The sequence below is a fragment of the Dipodomys ordii genome, unplaced genomic scaffold, assembly GCF_000151885.1.
Source record: "Dipodomys ordii isolate 6190 unplaced genomic scaffold, Dord_2.0 Scaffold31, whole genome shotgun sequence".
Classification (NCBI taxonomy): domain Eukaryota; kingdom Metazoa; phylum Chordata; class Mammalia; order Rodentia; family Heteromyidae; genus Dipodomys; species Dipodomys ordii.
Window position 1 is genome coordinate 9,157,403 of NW_012267247.1, and position 21,731 is coordinate 9,179,133.

General features: G+C 45.7%; 1 protein-coding gene across 1 annotated transcript in view; it reads left to right on the forward strand.

Moving 5' to 3' along the window:
• Mprip (myosin phosphatase Rho interacting protein) overlaps positions 1–21,731 on the forward strand; it is a 202,192-nt gene that overhangs the window by 120,413 nt on the left and 60,048 nt on the right. Inside the window, exon 7 of the mRNA XM_013016338.1 lies at positions 17,881–18,032. Within this exon, the coding sequence (XP_012871792.1) occupies positions 17,881–18,032 (152 nt within the window). The remainder of the gene's footprint in view (positions 1–17,880; positions 18,033–21,731) is intronic.

A 21,731-nucleotide genomic window follows, 5' to 3' on the forward strand; every position in this document is an offset into this window, starting at 1 on the left:
CTGGGGCTTGAACTTTAGGGCATGGGCAGCACTGCCCCTGAGCTTTTGTGTCAAGGCTAGTGCTCTTATCACCTGAGTTACACCTCTACTTCGAGGCTATTTTTGGTTGTTAATTGGAGATTATTGGACATTTCACAGTCTCACTAACTGTGAACCTTAGATCACAGCCTCCTGAGTAGCTAGGATTACAGGCATGAGCCACCAATGCCTGACTCTCCTCATCCTTCTCTGTCTCCTTTTGTCTGAGACCTGGATCAACCTAAAAGGCTATTTCTGATGCATTGTGAGCTCAGTCTTGAGTTCCTCTCTCTAGCTGGTTTGAAATTTGGGGGGAGAAGATAATTGAGTTTTCCCCCCAAAGGGTGATAGAAGTCCTTTCAGCTTTCATCTTATATGGGTCCAGCCAAGCCTTGATCAGTTAGGCCCAATGATGCTGAGGCCCAGTGTATAAGTGGTTGGCAGGAAAGAGTAAGTGTGAGAGCCATGGGTTGTACCTGCCCAGTAGCAAGTCTCAAAATGATGAGATTCAGTCAGATGCTTGCATGGAGTCCCACAGCTCAGTATCTCAAAAGGGGTTATTACCCTGTGTATGGGGTGATTGATTGGTATAGCCTCTACCTTTTCTATTTCTGTAGTTCTTCATAGCTTCCCCTTTCTGTATTCCCCAGGTTAGCTTCATTCCCCAGGTTAGTTTCATTTTGTTTTTGGAGTGCTGGCTCAAGTCCCTTGTGAAATCTTTTCTCCACTGTATACATTCATAGCACATTAGCTCTTCACAGCTGTGTTCGATCTTTACTCTCCTTCCATTCTAGTCTTCATCAGGTCCTCTTGGGCCTTATGGAGAGCTGTAAGTGACTTCGTACAGCTGGTTGACTAGTTTGGGAAGACAGTTTGGGAGCAAGGCCTGTTGTGGAAGCAAGCAGAGAGGGGGATCTCTTTGAGGCAGTGCCTCCCAGCTACTGCTGGATATGAGAAATACTGGTAAACTTCTAAAAACTCCAGCTCCACCTCAGGATATTTAGGTCAGAGCCTTTTTGGAACTTCTTATTTTTAATTCTTCTGAGGTGATTCCATTATTCAGCAAAAATGGAGTGTCTTTATTCAGGTCCAGTTTAAGACTTAATCTTGAAGGTGATCCTCCAACAGACTTCAGTACTTAGGGTAAGTAGGAAGGTGCTGAGCATGTAACTAAATGGATGTAGGCCCCCACAGCTACTACAACGTTGCTTAGTCTAACAAATAGCAACTTTTTTTGTGTGTGCTGGTCCTGGGGCTTGAACTCAGGGCCTAGGCTCTGTCCCTGAGCCTCTCTGTGCTCAAGTAGCGCTCTACCACCTGAGCCACAGCTTCACTTCCAGCTTTTTCTGAGTAGTTTATTGGAGATAAGAATTTCATGGACTTTCCTGCCCAGGCTGGCTTTGATCCACAATCCTCAGATCTCAGCCTCCTGAGTAGCTAGGATTATACATGAACCACCAGCTCCTGGCACATTTGCTTTCTCTAGGTTACATGGAAGGCCTTTGGGCAGAAAAGTAGAATGTGGCTTAGTGATAGAGTGCTTGCCTAGCATGCATGAAGCCCTGGGTTTGATTCCTCAATATCATAAATAGAAAAGGTTGGGGTTGGGAAGGTGGTCCTGGGTTCGATTCCTTAGCACCACATAAGCAGGGGGAAAAATGGCGGAAGTGGCACTGTGGCTTAAGTGGTAGAGTGCTAGCTTTGAGCAAAAGAAGCTCAGGGACAGTCCCCAGGCCCTGAGTTCAAGCCACAGGACTGGGAAAAAGAAGGAGGAGGAGGAGGAGGAGAGGGGGGGAGGAGGAGGAGGAGAAGGAGGAGGAGAAGAAGGTGAAGAAAAGCAGTTTAACCATGTCATGTGGAGGGGGGGCAGTGTTCTCTCCCTTACAGGGGAGAGGGGAGGGAGGAGCCAGAAGCCAGGTGACCAGGACCCAGAAATTCCACCCAAGGCCCAAGCTCAGCAGCAGCACTCTACCCACTGGCTCTCATCTCTGCTTCTCTCCAGAGTAGATTTCCTCCCTTCTGCTCCCTCACAGACTTCTGAGACTGCTCACATTGGCTGCCAAGAATCTCCTGACCTTCTCTGCTTCCTCTTGTTATAGTTTGTGTCTTAAGATTTTCTCTTTCTTTTTTTTAATTTTTTTGGGGTCTGGTCGTGGGGCCTGAACTCTGGGCCTGGGCACTGTCCCTTAGCTCTTCCGCTCAAGGCTAACGCTCTACCACTTGAGCCACAGTGCCACTTCCGGCTTGTGCTGAGGAATTGAACCCAGGGCCTCATGCATGCAAGGCAAGTGCTCTACCGCTGAGCCACCTTCCCAGCCCTATGTGTCTTAAGATTTTCAAAGCAAGCCAGGCACTGGTGGCTCAAGCCTGTAATCCTAGCTACTCAGGAGGCTGAGATCTGAGGATCATGGTTCAAAGCCAGACCAGGCAGGAAAGTCTGTGAGATTCTTATCTCCAATAAACCACTAGAAAATGGGAAGTGGTGGTGTGGCTCAAGTGATAGAGTGCTTGCCTTGAGCTGAAGAGCCCAGGGACAGTGCCCAAGCCCAGAGTTCAAGCCCCATGACTGGCGCCCCCCCAAAAAAAAAAAGATTTTCAAAGGCCATAGTGCTAAATGCTTGGTTGCTAGCTTAGTTTCCTAGGATGCAAGTGATTGATTGGATCATGAGGTCTCTGATCTCATCGGTCCATTGATGGCTTCATAATTTGATGGCCTATTGTGAGTTATTAGAAGTATAGGAAGTGCGATTGACCAAGGGTGTGCCCCTGACGACTTTATTAGTTCACTGGCTCCTTCTCCTTGCCCTTTTCTTCTTGTTGTTGTGAAGTGAGCAGCTTCATCTACTGTGTACTCTTGCCCCCATGATAATCTGCCTTACCTCAAGCCCAGAGTAATGGAGCTAGCTAACAATAGACTGAAGCCATGAGCCAAATAGATCTTTCCACCTTCATGTTGATTTTCTCAGGTGTTTCTATCAGAGTGACAGAAATCTTAACTAATACTTCACTTCCTTCATCCAAATGTGCCATAGAAAGGTCTCAGAAACTCAGGCCAAGGAGATAACATGTTTGATGAACAATATTCCATCTATTGCTGAGCTCATAGGTATACAGGGTCAGTGGCAGGTTCTTCAGTAGTTCAACAGGAGATATTTCAGGGAGTAGTGGAAATGGAAGGGTGTGCTTTGAAAATGAACAGCATCTGCTTTTTCAGGAAGATGAACTATGCATAAGCACTATACCCCAGGGGTGTGATTCTTTCTCATGTGAGCATGGGAAATGGGATTGAAAAGCTAAGTAAATGGGTAGTATAAAGTAGGAGGCATTGTTGGAATGGGAGGAACAGTAAATAAGACTAGATTCATGTGATATTGGATGTGTAAAATTGGCCTCAATGTGTTTAGCTGACTTTGGATGTCAGTGGACATATAAGGATATGTTTGTATACACATACACACACACATTATATATAGAGAGAAGGGGTGGGTAGAGAGAGCGTATGCTATAGATAGATGATATACCTGAGCTGTAATACAGCTGTGTTTTCTTATTGGTCAGCAAAAAGGCCTGGAGACCATAACCTTTTGGGAGTAGTGAGTATAGCCGCCACCCAGATCTTTGTTTCTGATGCCACTCCAGGAAAGGAACTTTGGCTGCTTGGGGGAGGTAGCTGATGTAGGACTAGGGCAGGAAATGTGCTAGATGTTCCTGGCTTGTCCTGCAGAGGGAGGAAGTGCTTTGACGATCACACATGGTGTATTTTCAGGAGTGGGTCAAAAAGACAGGAGCCTCTGGAAAAGTTCCAGTGGCTAAAGCTGGAATGATACAAGCAACAAAATAAATGGGTTTGGGTTATAATACATAGTATAAAGTATAAAATATCCGCATATTATGCAGATGTGAGTGAATATATAAATGAGAGAGAAAAGACAGTCTCCTGTGTAAAAGAATTCCAAATAATTCATGCAGTAATGGAGATGGAACTTTACTTCCCACTCTTTACCAGTGGGCTACTCATAGAAGCAGGTAGGGCAACTCCATGGTAGAGAAACCAAGTCAACACCAACAGTGGAGTTTGAACCCTGATATGATAAAAAACCCATAGCCACAATCTAGTCATGGAAAAACATCAGACACATCCAGATTGAGGGCTAGCCTATAAAATGTCTGACAAGTACTCCTCAAACTGTCAAGGTCATCAAAAATAAGGAAAATCTGAGAAAACAGTCACAGACAGGAGTAGCCTAAAAGGGTAAATGTGGTATAGTCTTGGAACAAAGAAGGACATCAGGACCTGAACACAGTTTTGCTGACTTAGTATGGACTTCATTTACTACACTAGGTCTGTGTTGGGAGGAGTACATGGGAACTCTTATTGTTTCCATAACTTCTCTATGTATCTAAATCTATTCTGAAATAAAAAAATCTTATTTAAAAAGCAAAAACAAAGACTTATCATAGAGATTCTGAAATACTGTTCTGCAAAGAGGGTCTGCTTTTAAAGGATGGGCAAGCTCCCAAATCCTGGCCAGGAAGGCCTGACAGGTATGTAGGGCCAACTCAAGGCCCAGCTCATGGGAGAGAAGCCAGGAGGTCAGGAATCAGACCTGAATGGAAACTACCTCCCTCCCTTCTGGTACCCCAAGGAACCACATGTTCATCTAGAAACCCCTTTTCTGCCTCTCTAGTGGGAGGGGCTAGTGATAGATGGCTTGGGAAAGTGTGTGTATATGCATGCCAGTAGACACTTAAACTGATATCCTTCTCAGAACAGTGTGTGTATGTGTGAGTGTATATGTATGTGTGACAACATTGGGGTTTGAACTCAGGACCTGGGGACTGTCCCTCAGCCTTTTCTACTCTAGGCTAGTGCTCTACCACTTAACCCATAGCTCTGCTTCCAGCTTTTTGATGGTTAATTGGAGATAAGAGTCACAGTCTTTCCTACCCAGGCTGGCTTTGAATTCTCAGTTTTTAGCCTCTTGAGTAGCTAAGATTATGGATGTGTTACTGGTATCCACCTTAGAACCATGTGTTTTTAGACTCAGAGAACCATACCAAGGCAACATAGATGTAAGGATGAATGAGCCTTCAGCTGGTGTTTCTATGTTGCTTGCAAGCCAATAGTTTCTGGCTGCTTTATGCAGGCTGTCCCCCTGCCTTCCTGTTTCCTTGAGCTCAGGCAGGACTCTCACTGAGACTGGTTGCTCTTCCTCGGCACCACTGCTTCCCTCCTGACACCTTTCCTACCTGCCATAGAGGCTTTTCCCATGAGCCCATGCCCTCTGACTTCCGCTCCACTCATCATGGCTTCTCTCAACTGTCACAGCCTGTCTACCTTGTTTTAGTGTATTAACTATAGAATTGGAAGGTCAGCTGAGGAGGTCAGGGCTTCTGTTAATTCAGTTTATAGTTGTGTTTCCAATGTCTAGTACCTGGGTCAGCTTTGTCCTGGTACTTTACTCTCCCAGCAGTTTCCATGTGTGTACAGTGAAGATGATGCCGCCTCACAGTTGGGACAGAATATACATTTGTTGAAAGACCCTTTTCCCTCTGCATACCTTCTTTTGGAACCTAATTCTTTCTGAGACTTCATAGGGCAAATCTAAGCCTCAAGCTACCAGCAGCCTAAAGATTCTTGATTTCTCCAGGCCTCACCTCCTTGCCCTAGGTCTCCCACAGCCTAGGGCTGTTGTCTTAACACTTAGCTCCTCATGCAGTGATGGCTATGTATACCCTCTGTGTCTCTCCCTCTACACTGTAAAATCTGAGTTGGGTGCCATGCTTACTACTTGCTATGGAGTCTAGCTTCTGGCCTGGGATCTATTAGATCCTGTGGAGGTCATGATATGGGGTTGGGCTACCAGCTCTAGGTCCAGATGCCAGACAAGTGGTCACTCCTAAATATATCAGATCCTCATGGCCAGCTTCTGAAGACTGTGACTAGAGTTGTTTGTATAGCCAAAGGAGGTTGAGTGTCTCTTGCTATTAGGAAGGAGACAAGCCACCTTCAGAGCTGGGCTGAGAAAGAAAAGGCCAAGTTCTGACCTGTACAGTCTTGACTGGGTCAGAGCCTCTGGCAGGGTATTATGTCTGCTGCTGCCTCTGCCTGGAGCTGAGGGTGGCCATGGGAGATACGAGGTGAGGTCATGCCCAACTTTGGGCTCAGTTCTGTACCACTTGGGAGACTTCGTCAAGTCCATCGGAAGTGGATTCAGAGTTGGACAGTCTCCAGGCTCCATCTGCAAGGACTCCAAACAAGTAGTCCATCTTATATTTTTCACTTTCCTAAATTGAAAACAATGTACTCATTAAACATTAATTTCCCATCTCCCCCCACAGCCAACATTCTGCTTTGCATTTCTTTGAAGCTGAGTACTTCTAGACCCTTCATGAAAATGGAATTATACAATGCATGTCCTATTGTGACTAGCTGACACTCAAGGTTCATCCATATTATATTCCACTCCTTTTATGGCTAAATACAATTCCAGAGTATGTATGTTCCACATTTTATTTATCCATTAGTGGATAGTAAAGTGCTTCTACTTCTTGGCTTATTGTAAATAAAGCTTTGGTGAACATAGTGTGTTAATATCTGTAAAAATTCTTGCTTTGTACCCAACTTTAGGAGGGTAGGCCTTGACTGGTTGATGAGGGCTTCCCAAGGAAGCTCCAGAGGCTTTTGGCTACTTGGTGGGGCCTAGCAGTCCTAGCCAGCAGGCAGGGCTGACATAACAGGTGTGAGAAGGAACTTCCTGGTCTTGGCAGCAAGTGAAAAGGGCCATTGTGTTCTTTTCTCCTTTATAAAAATAGGTTTAGCTGGTCTAAGGATGTGCCATTCCCACCCTCTGTTTACAGAAGCCCTGAATAGATCATCTCTATAGTACCTCATAGAGTCCTCCAGACCACTTCAGTGTGTGCAGCCACAGGCCCAAACAATCTACTGCAGGCTGGGGGTAGGACTGAGGCCATGGTGCACTCCGCCATCACTGTTACTGTTGGGATTAGCAGATATTCCATGTCTTAGAAGTCCCTTTCTGCAAATCCATGGGAGCCTTGAATGCCTCAGAAAGATCACGCTGTCTCTGGCTGAGGCCAGAACAGAGCTTAAAAGTGGAACCTCAGAGGGGTAGGAACAGCTACTCAGCCACTCTTGTCCTCAGCAGGGACCCCTTCACACTGAAGTTGTTGTCCATTAGGACAATCACGGGGTCGCAAACTACAGTGACAATCATGGGGTTGCAAACTACAGTCTCACCACTTTTTTCCATGACCCTAGGGAAGCCCTATACCCTTGACTATCACCCCAAATCTTCTGCACAGCCCCTGGCAACACTGTGTTCTGCTCTGGCAGCCTACCTGTCTACATGCTTCATATCAATGGAGTGAGGCAGCATCACCATGCCACCACCTGCCTTTCCTGTGGTTATCTGCTAGCTGCCATGGAACCCTGGCTAGGAGTAATGGCTCTCAACCAGACCCATGGCTTTGATGACCAGGTACTGAGGTGGGGAAGGAAGCTATAGGCCCTGCCCTGCATGTGGAGTCCCTCCTGGCATGTATGTCCTCCCAGACAGCCTTTCTCTCATGCTCTGCAAGGAGTGGAACCCATTTCTGCCTATTCTTTGCATATTAGCCTGTCAGCCCTGAGAACATAGTGTTTGAATAAAGATGTATCTTCCTATTTTATAAAGAAATGTATTTGCATATGAAACATGTATTATGTATATATAATACTATCATAAACCTGTAATGTAATCGAGGATTTGGTTTTTTCTAAGTATCACTAAAAATATTTAGCAAAGCTCATTTTAGGAGATGTGTGGAACTGAATACAATTTACCTTGTCCAGCACCTCCCAGTCTAGTATGGAGAGCAAGTAGGCGACACGCACATGAGCCAGGGGTCTTTCACAGGACCACACTTCATAGTATACAGGGTGGCCTAGTAGGAGGTGAGGGACACCAGCGAGCATTTCTGGCAGGGGCCAGCTTTGAAGAAATTGACCTTTAAAGCTAGTGGCTCTGAGTCTTTTAGGCCTGCAAGCAGGGCTTATGAGGTAAGGTAAAAGTCTCAGACAAGTAGCTTAGAGACTGTAGAGATAGGATGAGCACAGATTCAGCTAAGCCTTCCACAAAACCTCTCCCATGATTCTCTGAGGCCTCCCACAACCTACCCATTTGGATCAGTTGGCAATAGAGTGACCATAGGTAAGCAGTAGAGCAAGGGGCTACAGCAATCAAAGGTGGCTGGTGTGTACCAGAAGACAGTGGGGAGAGCAGCTGGGGAAAAGACACAGAATCCAGTGCCATCAGCCTAGGACTCCACAGAAGATCCCTCCTTGGCATAGCCTGAGAAACTAGGTTCTGGCTCTGTTCATGGCCAGGTGAAGAGCCTCTAGGCACATCGACAATGTATGGATTGCTTGCCTAGTTCTGGATAGACCCCTGAATCAGGCCTATCATTTTCTTTTTCTCTTTTTTTTTGGGGGGGGGTAGAATGGGAGGGCAGCAATGGGCTTTGAACTTAGGAGGGCCTTGTACTTAATAGACAAGTCCTGTACGACTTGAGCCACACTCTCAGACATGGCCTGTCACTTTAGAAACTCAGTCAATTTAGCGTAAGCAGCTGGCTACTAGGATGTGCATGGAGATACTGTGTTTCCCTCCCCTCTGAGTGGGGCAGAAAGTGGTCACTGTGCCTGGAGCTCCTTCACTCAGGCCCTGCCTTTCTGATCCAGGAAGATTGTGCTAAGACTCATTCCTTCTTCCTCCAATAGGAGTTGTTAGGAGGCGCATCTGGATGCCACCCTTAGGCCCTCGAGTGCATATGGGTGGGTACCAAGGAGCAGGTGGGCCAACATGTAGTGCCAGCTGAGCTTCACCTCAGATGAACAGCATCCCTTGGAAACTCTATAGGTGTCAATTCTTTTTGTGTGTGGCAAATTTCAGACATAAAAGTCATCAAAAAGTTAATTTAAAAATTTTAGTTATTATAAAGTGACATTTTGGTGTGTTCATAGTATTATGCAACATTACTTTTCTCATTCCAAAACCTTTTGTCACCTACAACCAAAATCCTATCCACATTTACTCCTTCTTCCCCAGTCTCCCCCTTAACACTGGCAACCACTGATCTGCTTTCTGCCACTGTATTTCCCTATACTCAATATTTTACCAAAGTATAGTTACATAATATCTGTCCCTTTGTGACTTGATTTTTCCCCCCTTCAACATCATGTTTCCTAGCTTCACTCATGTTAAAGCATGTCAGTATTTTATGGTTGTATAATACTCTGTCCATCATTGATGGGTAGTTTTCATCTTTAGTTTTCATCATTATGAGCAGTGATACTGTAAACACTTGTGTATTTTTTGTTAGAACACTTGTTTTTCATTTGTTAGAGTGCTTGTTTTTCAGTTCTTTTGTAGTATATAGTAGTAATGTTACTAGGTGTGTTAGCCAACTCTCTACTACCACATCATGAGACAATGGATTTAAACAGGAAAGGTTAATTTTGGTTCATGTTTTCAGAGATATATCCATGGTCAGTTTTCACTGTGGCATTTGGGCTTGTGGCAAAATAGAATGTTATGGTATAATCATGTAGTTGAAGCTGTTCACCTCATGGTGGCCAGGAAGCAGAGAAAAAGAAGGATTAGGGTCTAAATATCCCCTTCATGCGCACACTTTCAGTAACTTGTCTCCTTTCTACCAGGTCCAGCCTCCTAATAGTTGAGCCATCTCTCAAAAGCATCAACTGGAAACCAAGCTTTTAGTGCATGGTCCCTTGAAGGACATTACAAATCCAAGCTACAGTACTGGATCATAGTGATAATTGCATAGCTTTTTCAGTTAGAGAAAGAAGAACATTGCTACAATAGCTATGCCCATTTTACTGTTAAAATGATGGCTACTTATACCCATATTTTATACTTGTGGAAACTGAGGCTTATAATTTGTGAGCCCCAGATTATAGAGCTAGGATTTGGCTCCAAGGGTAGATAGGTACTTCTTTGCTTCTGGAGAGGCAGTAACTGGGAGTAGTATGGTCTGTGGCATCAGGTCTCCCTCTAGGCCTGAGGTTGGAGCCATGGCAAGTGTGTCTTCTGCCTATGCTGTTACCTGTAGCCCAGCAGTTCTGTTCTGTTCAGGTGTCCTTGTGCAACTTAGCAGCTTATAGGTTTTATGTGGACCTCCCTGAGGGTAAAAATTGTGTGATGAGGGACCTGGCCTAGGACCTGATGATGCGGATGGGTGTGGAGTCTGAGGCTGCTCTGCTTTGTAAGGAGACCACAGGGGGATGGGCTGTTGTGGAGAGTGAAACCTGACCCCATCTACTACTTAAGGTCTCAGGACAGCAATATTTTTTCCCAAACTCATCTCACCAAGACCCATAGAGGATACCACATTCACTTAGCAATGAGTACACATACAGAAATGGACACACATGTGCAGTAGAAAATTACCACATGCAAAAATAAAGAAAGAAAAAAGAAAATTACCTTATGCAGTGTATGTTTGTTTGTTTCATTCACAATAGCCTGCTTTAGAGAATGAAAACGCTGCTTGTAAGCCTTGGTGACAAGCAGGCACCCAGCTTGTTGTACACTGTCAGTCATGGGTCTTAGCGTCTATCAGTGGTAGTCACTACCCTGTAATTCATGGAATCATGGAGAACTCAAGGAGGTACAGGTGCAACTGGGAAGGAAGATGGGGTTCTGCCTGCTGGTACCTGCTTCTTCATAGGACCTGGCTGTGGTTTGCCTGATGTTTCCAGGACTCTGCCGCAGAGACTAGGGAGAAACTGTTCCCTCTGGGTCTGGGTGGGCTTGTGACCCCCCTTTCCAACTTCCTCAGAGGACTTGGGCTCTGGAGATACTTGTTTAGAGAGGGTGTTGCTCATGAGAGGAAGGATTTGAGCAGAAAGTCCAGTGCCCATTCTATATTAGGTATCACTTGGAATCACACCACCACCCTCATTCTGGGTTCTCATAATACATTAGAATCACACTCTAGGGAAGAATCATACTCTAGGGAAGTTTGGCCTTAGCAGAAGGTGCTGGGGGATTTTCTGTGACCAAGTGCTAACCTCTGTGAACACAGCTGATGTATTATTCCTCACAGTTTGTGAGGTTCGGGAACGCCTGTGTCTGTGGAACTTGAGAGCTCCTTAGAGTTGCTTTCCTGATTTAAAGAACTCAGATCCATCCCAAACAGCCAGCTTCAGTGGTCCAACTCAACCTGTAGATGCTGTTAACTTTGCCTTGGCCAAGGAAGAGGAGGGAGGCTGTGTTCCTCTGGGTGTATTGGAATTAACAATCTCTTGTGCTTATACCAGTGTGAACAGGTATAAGAACAGGACAGAGTGAGTCCCCAGTATGGCCCAGGTCTGATGGCCTGTAAGTTCCCCTGTAAACTTGGGTATGACTTTGAATATACCCATTGGTTCTTAAGACCAGGAAGTAAAAATGTCAAGGGTTCCAGACAAAGGGATGCCACATCAGTGAATCACTTTGTGCTCCAGCTCATACATCTGAAACTTGGTGCATATACAATGACATATCTGCACTCAGAGACTGGTCAGAATAAGGGAACACCTGCAACTTGGGACCTGCCTAGCCAGCAAGCCTCATGAGAATGGTGCACGCCTCTCAAGTGTGGCTCCTACTGAATGATGGTACATGCTTATCCTTCCTTGAGTATGCTAAGCCTCCTTGTCTGGTACTGTGCAGACAAGCTGGGTGCCTGCTTGTCACCAAGGCTTGCAAGCAGTGCTTTTTCATATTCCTGAAGTGGCTGCTTTTGCATGTGGTAAAAATATTGAGTTGTAATTTTTCATTGCATGTGCTTGTGTATGTGTGTATGCTCATGTGCTCTTCACTAAATCAATATGGTATTTTTTGTTGTTGTTGGTCATGGGGCTTGAACTAGGTGCCTGTCCCTTAGCTCTTCAGCTCAGGGTGAGCACTCTACCACTTGAGCCACAAAGCCATTTCCAGTTTTCTGGTGGTTAATTGGAGATAAGAGTCACATGGACTTTCATGCCTGGGCTGGCTTTGAACCTTGATCCTCAGATCTCAGCCTCCTGAGTAGCTAGGATTACAGGCATGAGCCACTAATGGTGTGAATATGGTGTTCTTAGTAGGTCTTGCATTTGAAAAAATGTTCTGAATCCTCAAGCAGTGAGTTAGGGTTAGGCTTCACTAGTGTGACAAGCTTTTTCTGACCTTGAGATGTAGGGAGTGATTATTTGCCACCTGGGAAAGCCTTGTTTCTGTGGATCTCTGTTTTCTTTCCCATCTGAATGCAGACAGGAGAGTGAGGAGGTGACATGGATGGTTCCCATGACATCTCACCCTTGAGCCTCATAGGTCCATAACAGCCTCTGCCTTCAGGAAAGGGCCTCTCCTTAATCATGCTAACCATTTGATTCTGTCCTACTTTCCTCCTCTTTTCCTCTGGCCCTTAGAAGCATGCCTTTCCACATTCCTTGTGCTCTAACCCTGACAGGTATAGTGCTTAAGGGATTCCCAATTCTTGTGAGCAAGCAACGGAGATTGGTAGGAAGGGTAGGCTCTTTCTCCTCTTTGTTTAGGGCTCTTTATCTTGTTCCTCCCTGCTTGTTCTTTGGCTTAAGTGAACTTCAGCTTGTAACAGGCCTTGTGTTCTAGCTAGGCAAGTATAAGGATCTGAAAAAGACTGAAGGTTCCTAATGACTAGAGGACTGGCAGGGACTGGGCCTGTAACTGCAGCATACTACTATTTAGATAGATTATAGACAGCCATCTCTTTTTGGAACAAGCCAATTTAGGTGAAGCTCAGCCTCTTAGGAGGCCCAACTGGCCCCTCCGGAGGTGTAGAACTAGGGCAGGGAGCTTGTTGGAGCTGGCCTCTTGCTGACAGCATCAGAGATAGATGTTTCCTTTGCCTGAATTTGGGTTACAGCCTAGATACTTGTCCTTGCTTTTGAATGAATCTGTTCCAGCTTTGTGAGTGCAGGAGATGTGGCAGAGTAAGAAAGGGGTTAGCTGCAAAACCATGAGCTTAGATTCAGTTACTAACTTAGCTACTTTCTAAGGCCTTGAGTTTGAGACCCAGGACTGGCATGCACACACACAAAGCCAAGTGAGTGTAAGGCCATAATTTGAAGCCTCAGTGTGGGCATGCACTTACACACATATACACATACCCGCACACATACTCACAAGTTAATACCAGATCCTAACATTCCTGGCAGGAATGTCAACTGCAGCCACTTCTAGAACTTTTATACCAATTTCTCAAAGAGTTAAACATACAGTTCCTGTGTGATGCAGCAATTCCACTCCTAATATACCCACCCAAGAGCAATGAGAGCATGTATCCATGAGTATTTGCATGTTAATGTCCATAGCAGCAGTATTTACAACACTCTCAAAGTGGAAGCAGCCTAGGTGTTCATCAGTAGAAGAGTGGATAAAATGTGGCACATCCTACAAAGAGCATAGTGTTACCATACAGCTGTCAGACACAAACAGTTGTGTGCTGTATAGTTCCTTTTATTTGAAGTATGCAGAATAAGTAAATTGTCAGAGGCAGAAAACAGATTAATAGCTGGGGGTGAGCAGAAAGTAATTGCTAATGGTTCAGGTTTTGTAGGGGAGCAATGAGAATGTTCTACAATTGGTTGTTGTACAACTCTTATGAACTGACTAAAAACCACTGAATTGTACTCTGTAAATGGGTAAATTGCATGGTATGTGAAATAAAACTGTTATTAAAAAAGAAAAGTCTGGGCTGGGAATGTGGCTTAGTGGTAGAGTGCTTGTCTAGCACGCATGAAGCCCTGGGTTCAATTCCTCAGTACCACATAAACAGAAAAAGCCAGAAGTGGCACTGTGGCTCAAGTGGTAAGAGTGCTAGCCTTGAGCAAAAGAAGCTCAGGGACAGTGCTCAGGCTGAGTTCAAACCTCAGGACTGGCCAAAAAGAAAAGAAAGGAAGGAAGAAAAGTAGTGTTGGGATTAACTAAGAATGAGATCATCTAATTTGGGAGCAGAGAGCTTCTTCCCACCTTGTTGGAAGCTCTGTAAATAGATTAGGTTAGCTGCAGTTCTCTTCTTTGACATACCCTATTTGCTCTTTTCTTTGCATTTGCTATAGGATCAGATAATGTCCCTCATGGTAACTTACTGAAGAGACAACTGGATAAATTGTAAATGTGAGATTTTGATACATAGGTGTTAAGTAAGCACTGATTTCTTTAATTCTTAGCCTAGTTTATATCTTTGCCATTTATTAGCACCATTAAAATCCTTTTTGGAAGGAAATAGAACCCTTATTTCACACATAAGGAAACTGGGGCCCAAAAGGTAGACAGGTGGTCAGCCTTGCTTTGTTCTAGGATGGTGAGATTGAGAACATGACCACATCCAAATGTAAGGCAGGATCTCTTGACTGGTGGCCAAGTGCCCAGCACAAACAATTACTGCAGAGAAGGGGAAGAGGACCTCTGGGGACAGTGAGCAGTTTCATGACACTGAGCCCTGGTATTCATGTCAAAGTAGGGCCTGTGGATAATCCCCTGAGAAGAATATACTAGAATTTCGATTGATATGTTCCCTCATTCCCATTTTATTTATCTGGGTACATGTGTGCTGTATGTGTTATATTTTATAATCTATTGATGATGTGACACAGATCTACCACTTATTGAGGGCATGTGTCAGAATTGGGACACTGGGCCCAAGGGCTGTATACCAACCTTTGGGAATGCAGCAGTGTAGAAGAGGTGCCCTGGCAAAGTCCCTGTGCAGTCCCTTCTTCCTGTGGTCACTCCTGTCTCACTTCATGACTTTATGTCATTAAGTTCTTATTGCAGCCATTAGTTTTCTCTTCTGCCTCAGAGAGACAGTGAGCCTTGTCCAGGGATGGAGAACATACGTCCCTGTGAGGTAGGGGTCCAGCTTCAAGAGGATACTTTGTCCAAAATAGATTAAGAGGAAGCCTCCTGGACAAGGCCTAACATTGGCACTTGTATAGACTAGAATAAGAATCTGGACCTGGGGAAAGGAAGCTATAAACAATGGTTCTCTTGCTCTACATCTCCTTAGCCAAAAGATGATGAAGACTTGGGTCCAGACAAGAAGGGGTCTGAATCCATCACCTTTTCCCAGGAAGTCCCTCTGTGGAACAGTTCACCTGCTTGCCTTTTCTAGCCCCTTCTCTGGGTACTCCATGAATATCTACAGAGGCACCTAGTACTTTTTGGCTGTTGCACCAATGAGAGCTATGCTGAGCCTACTTGAGGCTCCTCCTGCACCTACTCTGCCATCCTTAACTTCTCAATACTGAGGCAGGTGTTCTGTGAACTTGGACTACAAAGCACATTGTGTTTTGCCACAGAAAGCTAGAGATTCCCTCTGAGTTTAGCCTCTTCTATGCTGTCTGCCTTCTGAGTTGGGCCTGTGGTTCTCAGTTGAGCTCAGAGGTCTTCAAGGAAAGGCTCTTGGGCATGGGGATCTCATGGGGCATACAGCTGCTGAGGACCATGTGGAGGTGAAGATTCAGCTGTCCCATTCATCCTTTTGGCAATTATCAAGGTGTAGTAGACAGGCAGGTCAGCTAGAGGAGCTCACAAATAGCTTGATGGTAAAATCACATGTTCCTCAACTGGAACAGTCTAGGGAGTTTATACCTAACCTGCATTTTGACAGATGAAGTGGGTGAAGGTGGGGTGATTGTTCTGAGCTCAGTGTGAGTACCAGCCAGGCCTATATCCTGCTCTCAGATCATGCCCCCTTACCCTCAACCATCAGTAGGGAGCTGGCAGATGGATAGTGATAAAAGTAGTTGGATGGATGGGCTGGGAAGGTGGCTCAGTGGTAGAGTGCTTGCCTTGCATGCCTGAGGTCCTGGGTTCGATTCCTCAGCACCACATAAACAAAAAGAAAAAAAGCCGGAAGTGGTGCTGTGGCTCAAGTGGTAGAGCACTATCCTTGAGCTGAAGAGCTGAGGGACAGCACCCAGGCCCAGAGTTCAGGCCCCACGACCGGACCCAAAAAAAAAAAGGTGGTTAGATGGAGCTATGGGAGACAAGCAGGCTGCCCCAGTTGTCACTATTTTCCCCCTTTTTAAATGTAAGCTGCAAAATTTGCTGCTTCTCTAGAAATAAGACCAAGCAAATAGTAGTCTGTAAGCAGCTTGGTGAAGATGATGGTCTGCCCATCTGTGGCTTGAGGAATGGTCCTGTTGCTGTGCTTCCTTGTGAGAACCAACAACGTGAAGGGAAGGGTGGCAGAGACAGGCCCTGGTGGAAGCCCTTCCGTTTTTTGAAAGCATCCTCATATTTAGGGGCAATCTGAGGCTAGAGGACACAAAGGCTAACACATTATCTTCAGGGGACAGCTGTGGAAATAGTAGCTGTCGTTCTGAACTGGAGTATGGCTCAAGTGGTTAAGCTCCAATCATGAGTAAGCAAACCAGGAGACTGCAAGATCTCCAGAGTTCAAGCCCCAGCATTGGCAAAACAAAACGTAAGAAACACGATCTTTTATCCAGCCCCTCACCTCAATGTGAATTTCTTAAAGAATTCCTTTCCGGGCTGGGAAGGTGGCTCAGTGGTAGAGCACTTGCCTTGCATGCATGAGGCCCTGGGTTCAATTCCTCAGCACCATATAAACAAAAAGAAAAAAAGCCGGAAGTGGCTCTGTGGCTCAAGTGGTAGAGCACTATCCTTGAGCTGAAGAGCTGAGGGACAGCGCCCAGGCCCAGAGTTCAGGCCCCATGACTGGACCCAAAAAAAAAAAAAGAATTCCTTTTCATGAGCTGAGTGCCGGTGGATCATGCCTGTAATCCTACTCAAGAGGTTGAGATTTGAGGATCATGGTTTGAAGCCAGCCCAGGCAGGAAAGTCTGTGAGACTTATCTCCAATAAACCACCAGAAAACCTGAAGTAGAGATATGACAGTGGTAGTGCACTAACCTTGAGTGAAAAAGCTCAGGCCCTGAGTTTAAGTACCACGACCAGGAAAAAAACAAAACAAAAAAAACTTCCTATTTTTAGTTTTCTGTCCCTGATTTCAGAATCTAAATGTTTTTGCTATTTAAGTGAGAAAAAAGGTTACTGGTTGTTGAGCCAGGCAGCCTCTGCAGGATGCTTCATGGTCTGGACAGGAGTGGGGGGTTTCTGACTCCATGCTTCCAGCCCCACAGCCAGTGCTTCAAGGGTATTGGCTCTTGTCTGCCCCCCTCCTTGCATCTAAAACCAAATCAAATCAAACAACAACCAAAAAAAAAACCTCTTTGTTTTTCTGAATCCATCTGTGGAGCTTTTCCTTACTACTCTTTTGGATCAGCAATCCCTCTGGGACCGGGATCTTGGCTGCTACTGTTTCCACAGCTGTCCCTTTCCTGTCTTGCCCCCTCCCTCCTCACCTCTTCCTCCAGTCCAAGCTGGGATATTGTTATCCAAGTAAGAAGTAAAGTCCAACTGGTTGTCCTCTGAGAAAACCCAGCTTTTCCCTGTTCTCCCTGGGTAAGTGGGTAGGAAATAAGAGCTTGGAGGGCCAAGAGGCTGTGAGATCCCATGCCATTCTTTTTTTTTTTTTTTTTTTTTGGTCCACTCGTGGGGCCTGAACTCTGGGCCTGGGTGCTGTCCCTCAGCCCTTCAGCTCAAGGCTAGCACTCTACCACTTGAGCCACTGTGCCACTTCCGGCTTTTTTTTTTCTGCTTATGTGGTGCTGAGGAATTGAACTCAGGGCCTCATGCATGCAAGGCAAGCACTCTACCACTGAGCCACCTTCCCAGCCCTCCCATGCCACTCTTGCTGCTTCTTTGCCTGCTGCCTCTGAGTGACTCTGACATCTTGTTCTTATAGCCCACAACCCTCCCTCAGGGCACCATCAACATGAACCAGTGCACAGATGTAGTGGATGGGGAAGGCCGCACTGGACAGAAGTTTTCCCTCTGCATCCTGACGCCTGAGAAAGAGCATTTCATCAGAGCAGAGACCAAGGAGATCATCAGTGGGTGAGTTGTCCAGAGCCACACAAGGCATCACCAGCAGGACCTTGAACCAGGCCTGAGTACATTCAGCAGAGTAGATCATGGACTAATTTGGCTACACCAAAAGGTTCTTCCTCTGAACTCCCTATCTTCCTTTCTCAGTATCATTTCGTTACCATGTCTCACCCCTGTGCTGTTCACAAACTTGTCAAACCCACACCTGTGTGTCCTGCGGACTTTAGGGCCTCTCCATTAGTGTCCAGAGGTATAACTATTTTGCCCCTCTTCTGGTGAAACCCACCAAATTGCTTAGCAGGTCTTTAAGATCCTTCCCAGCTCTGCAACACCTCTACTACCCTATACCTCAGTGGTTTTGAGTTACATAGTGCTGCTTTTACCATCACCTCAGTCCTGAACGACCCTCCTTCCTTCATGCTGTTTCGTTATCCTGTGTCTCGGCTCTTCTGGGGAACATGCCTCAGGCAATGCTGATGATCTATACTCATTGTTGGCCCTTGGAGGTCATGTCTTCTGTGCCATACACAGGAGCCACACTACTGCCACTTGTTTTGTTTTAATGGAAAAAACTGACAAGCCTGCTCACTTCTGTGGCATATAGACTATGTTTGGAAATAGCTGATATTCTGACAACATGAGCTTTATACTCTTGAATATCAGGGAGCTCGAAGTCTAGCAGTGGGGCATTTACTACCAACTTGAGCAGTGGTGAAAAACTTCATGGTACACACTAGTAAACAGGCTCTAACAGGCCTGGCCCCTTGAGAGTGAATCTCAGAATCCTGCTGGTTCTTTAAGGCTGGAAAGAGGCAGATGCATTTGAAACTTTTAAGAAAGCAAATCTGAGAAGTTGAAGAGATTAAGCTGATGGCTGCAATACAGGAGAGATGACCCCTTCAACTTGAGCATGTGCAGCACTATTGGAGCACTGCCTTACTTTAACATTTTAACTGCAGCCCTGGCCAGGCTGAAGGAGGAAGAGGGAACATGGACTACAGCCATTGCTTACCTTGGGGCGCCCCCTGCTGGGAAGATACAAGTTCAGATTTATTAAGTTCCAGAGGACAAGCTAGACAGTTTCTGTCTATCCCTAAGCTTAACATAGAATCATGGGCTCTAAGGGCGTCCAGGGCATCTCAAGAACTATTGCTTTTGTCAGGCACCAGTGGCTCATGCCTGTAATCCTAGCTAATCAGGAGGCTGAGACTTGAAGGATTGTGGTTCAAAGCCAGCCCAGGCAGAAAAGTCAGCAAGACTAAATCCTTCCAAAAGCTGGTGTAGAGGCATGGTTCAAGTGGTAAAGCACAAACTAAGAAAGCAAGGTGAGTGAATACAAAGCCTTGAGTTCAAGCCTTGGTACTGGCAAAAGTGAGATGGCTGAGCACCTGAAAGCAGTAGGACTACCTTTAATGTGGGAGCAACCATCTACATTTCATACTCAAATCTGCTGCTCCATTACCTAGCCAGACACACCTCTGTGTAGTAATAGGGAACATGCAGCCACAGGCTTCATGCAAAGTGATGTGGTCTAGTATTGCCTAGGCAGCCTTGGGTAAGACTTGAAATCCAATAACTCTACAAGCTTTTTTCTTTTTGCCAGTCCTGGGACTTGAGCTCATGGCCTGTGTGCTGTCCCTAAGCCTCTTTGTGCTCAAGGCTAGTGCTCTACCACTTGAGCCACAGTGCCACTTCTGACTTTTTCTGAGTAGTTTATTGGAGATAAGAGTCTCATGAACTTTTCTGTCCAGACTGGCAATCCTCAGATCTCAATCTCTTGAGTAGCTAGGATTACTGGCGTGAGCCACCAGTGCCCAGCTTCTACAAGTTTTTTTTCATGACAACATAAAGATAAATACCAGCTAACATCACATGCCAAATGGCCCTTGCACATAAAAGGTTCTCCACCACTACTAGAGAATCTCACCCTGCCATGTTTGGAACCCAGGGAAGGCAGAGATGACAATGATGACAGAAAGGAGGGCTGAAATCCCTGGGTTAGAGCTGGGATGTTGACATCCTACAGTTCAGAGGTGATATATAGCATTTGATTTGTCCCTGTAACAAACAGTCCATGGTCCTCACTATAGCCCACACCCCTCCAGGGTTCTCCATTTCCTTACGTCCATTGTCTCTTCTGTTAGTATGCACTGGACTCACTTTACCCAGACAGCTTGGATAGACATTTGTTATTAGCAGACTAAGGAACCAGGCCGGCTGGGCCCAATGTTTATATGGTGGCTTAGTGACACAACCATATATCATTACCTATATTTAGCCAAGGCTCTTCCCTCTCCTTATTCTGGTTTAGGACCTACATGTTTCTGTGTAGCAGCCAGGTTCTTACTGTAGAGGCCTGCCCATGTGCCCTGTAGCCCCTCTCCTGACCCAAGCAGCAGCTTCCTCACCTTACCCATATTCTGAGATTTTTTTTCTTTTTTGTCAGTCGTGGAGCTTGAACTCTGGGCTTGGGCACTGTCCGTGCACTCTTCAGCTCAAGGTGAGAGCTCTACCATTTGAGCCACAGCACCACTTCCGGTTTTCTAGTGGTTTATTGGAGATAAGAGTCTCTTGGACATTCCTGCCCTGGCTGGCTTTGAACTGTGATCCTCAGATCTCAGCCTCCTGAGTAGCTAGGACTACAGGTGTGAGCCATTGGCGCCCGGCTTATTCTGGGATTCTTGATCCCAGCATTTGTGTAACATATATGTCCTAGGGACAGAAGCTCCATCTTTTCCACCTCCTCTCATCCTTGCAATGACCCCTTACTTCAGTGCTCTCCACAGCTTCCTCTTTACTTGTCATGGCTCTTCATCTGTTGGTTCTGGTCATATTGAAGATAGGTGCTAAGGAGGTATTGACACTTCTGCCAGGCTGCCTGGGATAGGGCAGGGATATCAAGACCATCTCAGCAGCCCTCCTCCCCAGGTCTTCTGTGAATGCTCCCTCTCAGGGCTAGAGAAAGTGGCCAGTTCTTTCAGTTCCCATGTTCCAGTAGACAAACAAGATTTGACTTTGCTCTATTGCTAGGCCGGAGGGTAGGCTTCCCTTCTTCCATGCTGTCAGCTCTACCCACATCCCTATTCTCAGTAACTCAACTCTTGTTTTCTGGAATTGAGCCCAGGCACCCACTAGTTCCATATTTACTCATCTTCTTTACTATGTAACATTGGACACGTCCTACTAGACTTCCATAAATCCATGTGCAGAGAATACAGTTTATCATCTATCCTAGCCTAACAACCCCATTGTAATGGGTTGAGCAGGTGTCTTGGGTTACAAAACAAGTTGCTGTCTCAAATCCCAGCCCAGAAATGCTTAGCTGTGCTATTCAGTTAGTGGTGCCATGTCCGTACCCCCCAGCCAGCCCTTTCCTCTTCCCTTAAAACTTTGTCCTGGGGGGGGGGGGGAGGCTGGGAAGGGATGTGAAGGGTAAACAAAGGAGGAGGCTGCAATGCTTGATAAGAAATGTGCTCATTATCTTGCCTATGTAATTGTAACCCCTCTGTACAGTATGTTCACAAAAAATTAAAAAAAAAAAACAAAAATAATTATGGTATGAGGAAGTGGTGCTGTGGCTCAAGTGGTAGAGTGCTAGCCTTGAGCAAAAGAAGCTCAGGGACAGTGCCCAGGCCCTGAGTTCAAACCTCAGGACTGGCCAAAAAGAAAAGAAAGGAAGGAAGAAAAGTAGTGTTGGGATTAACTAAG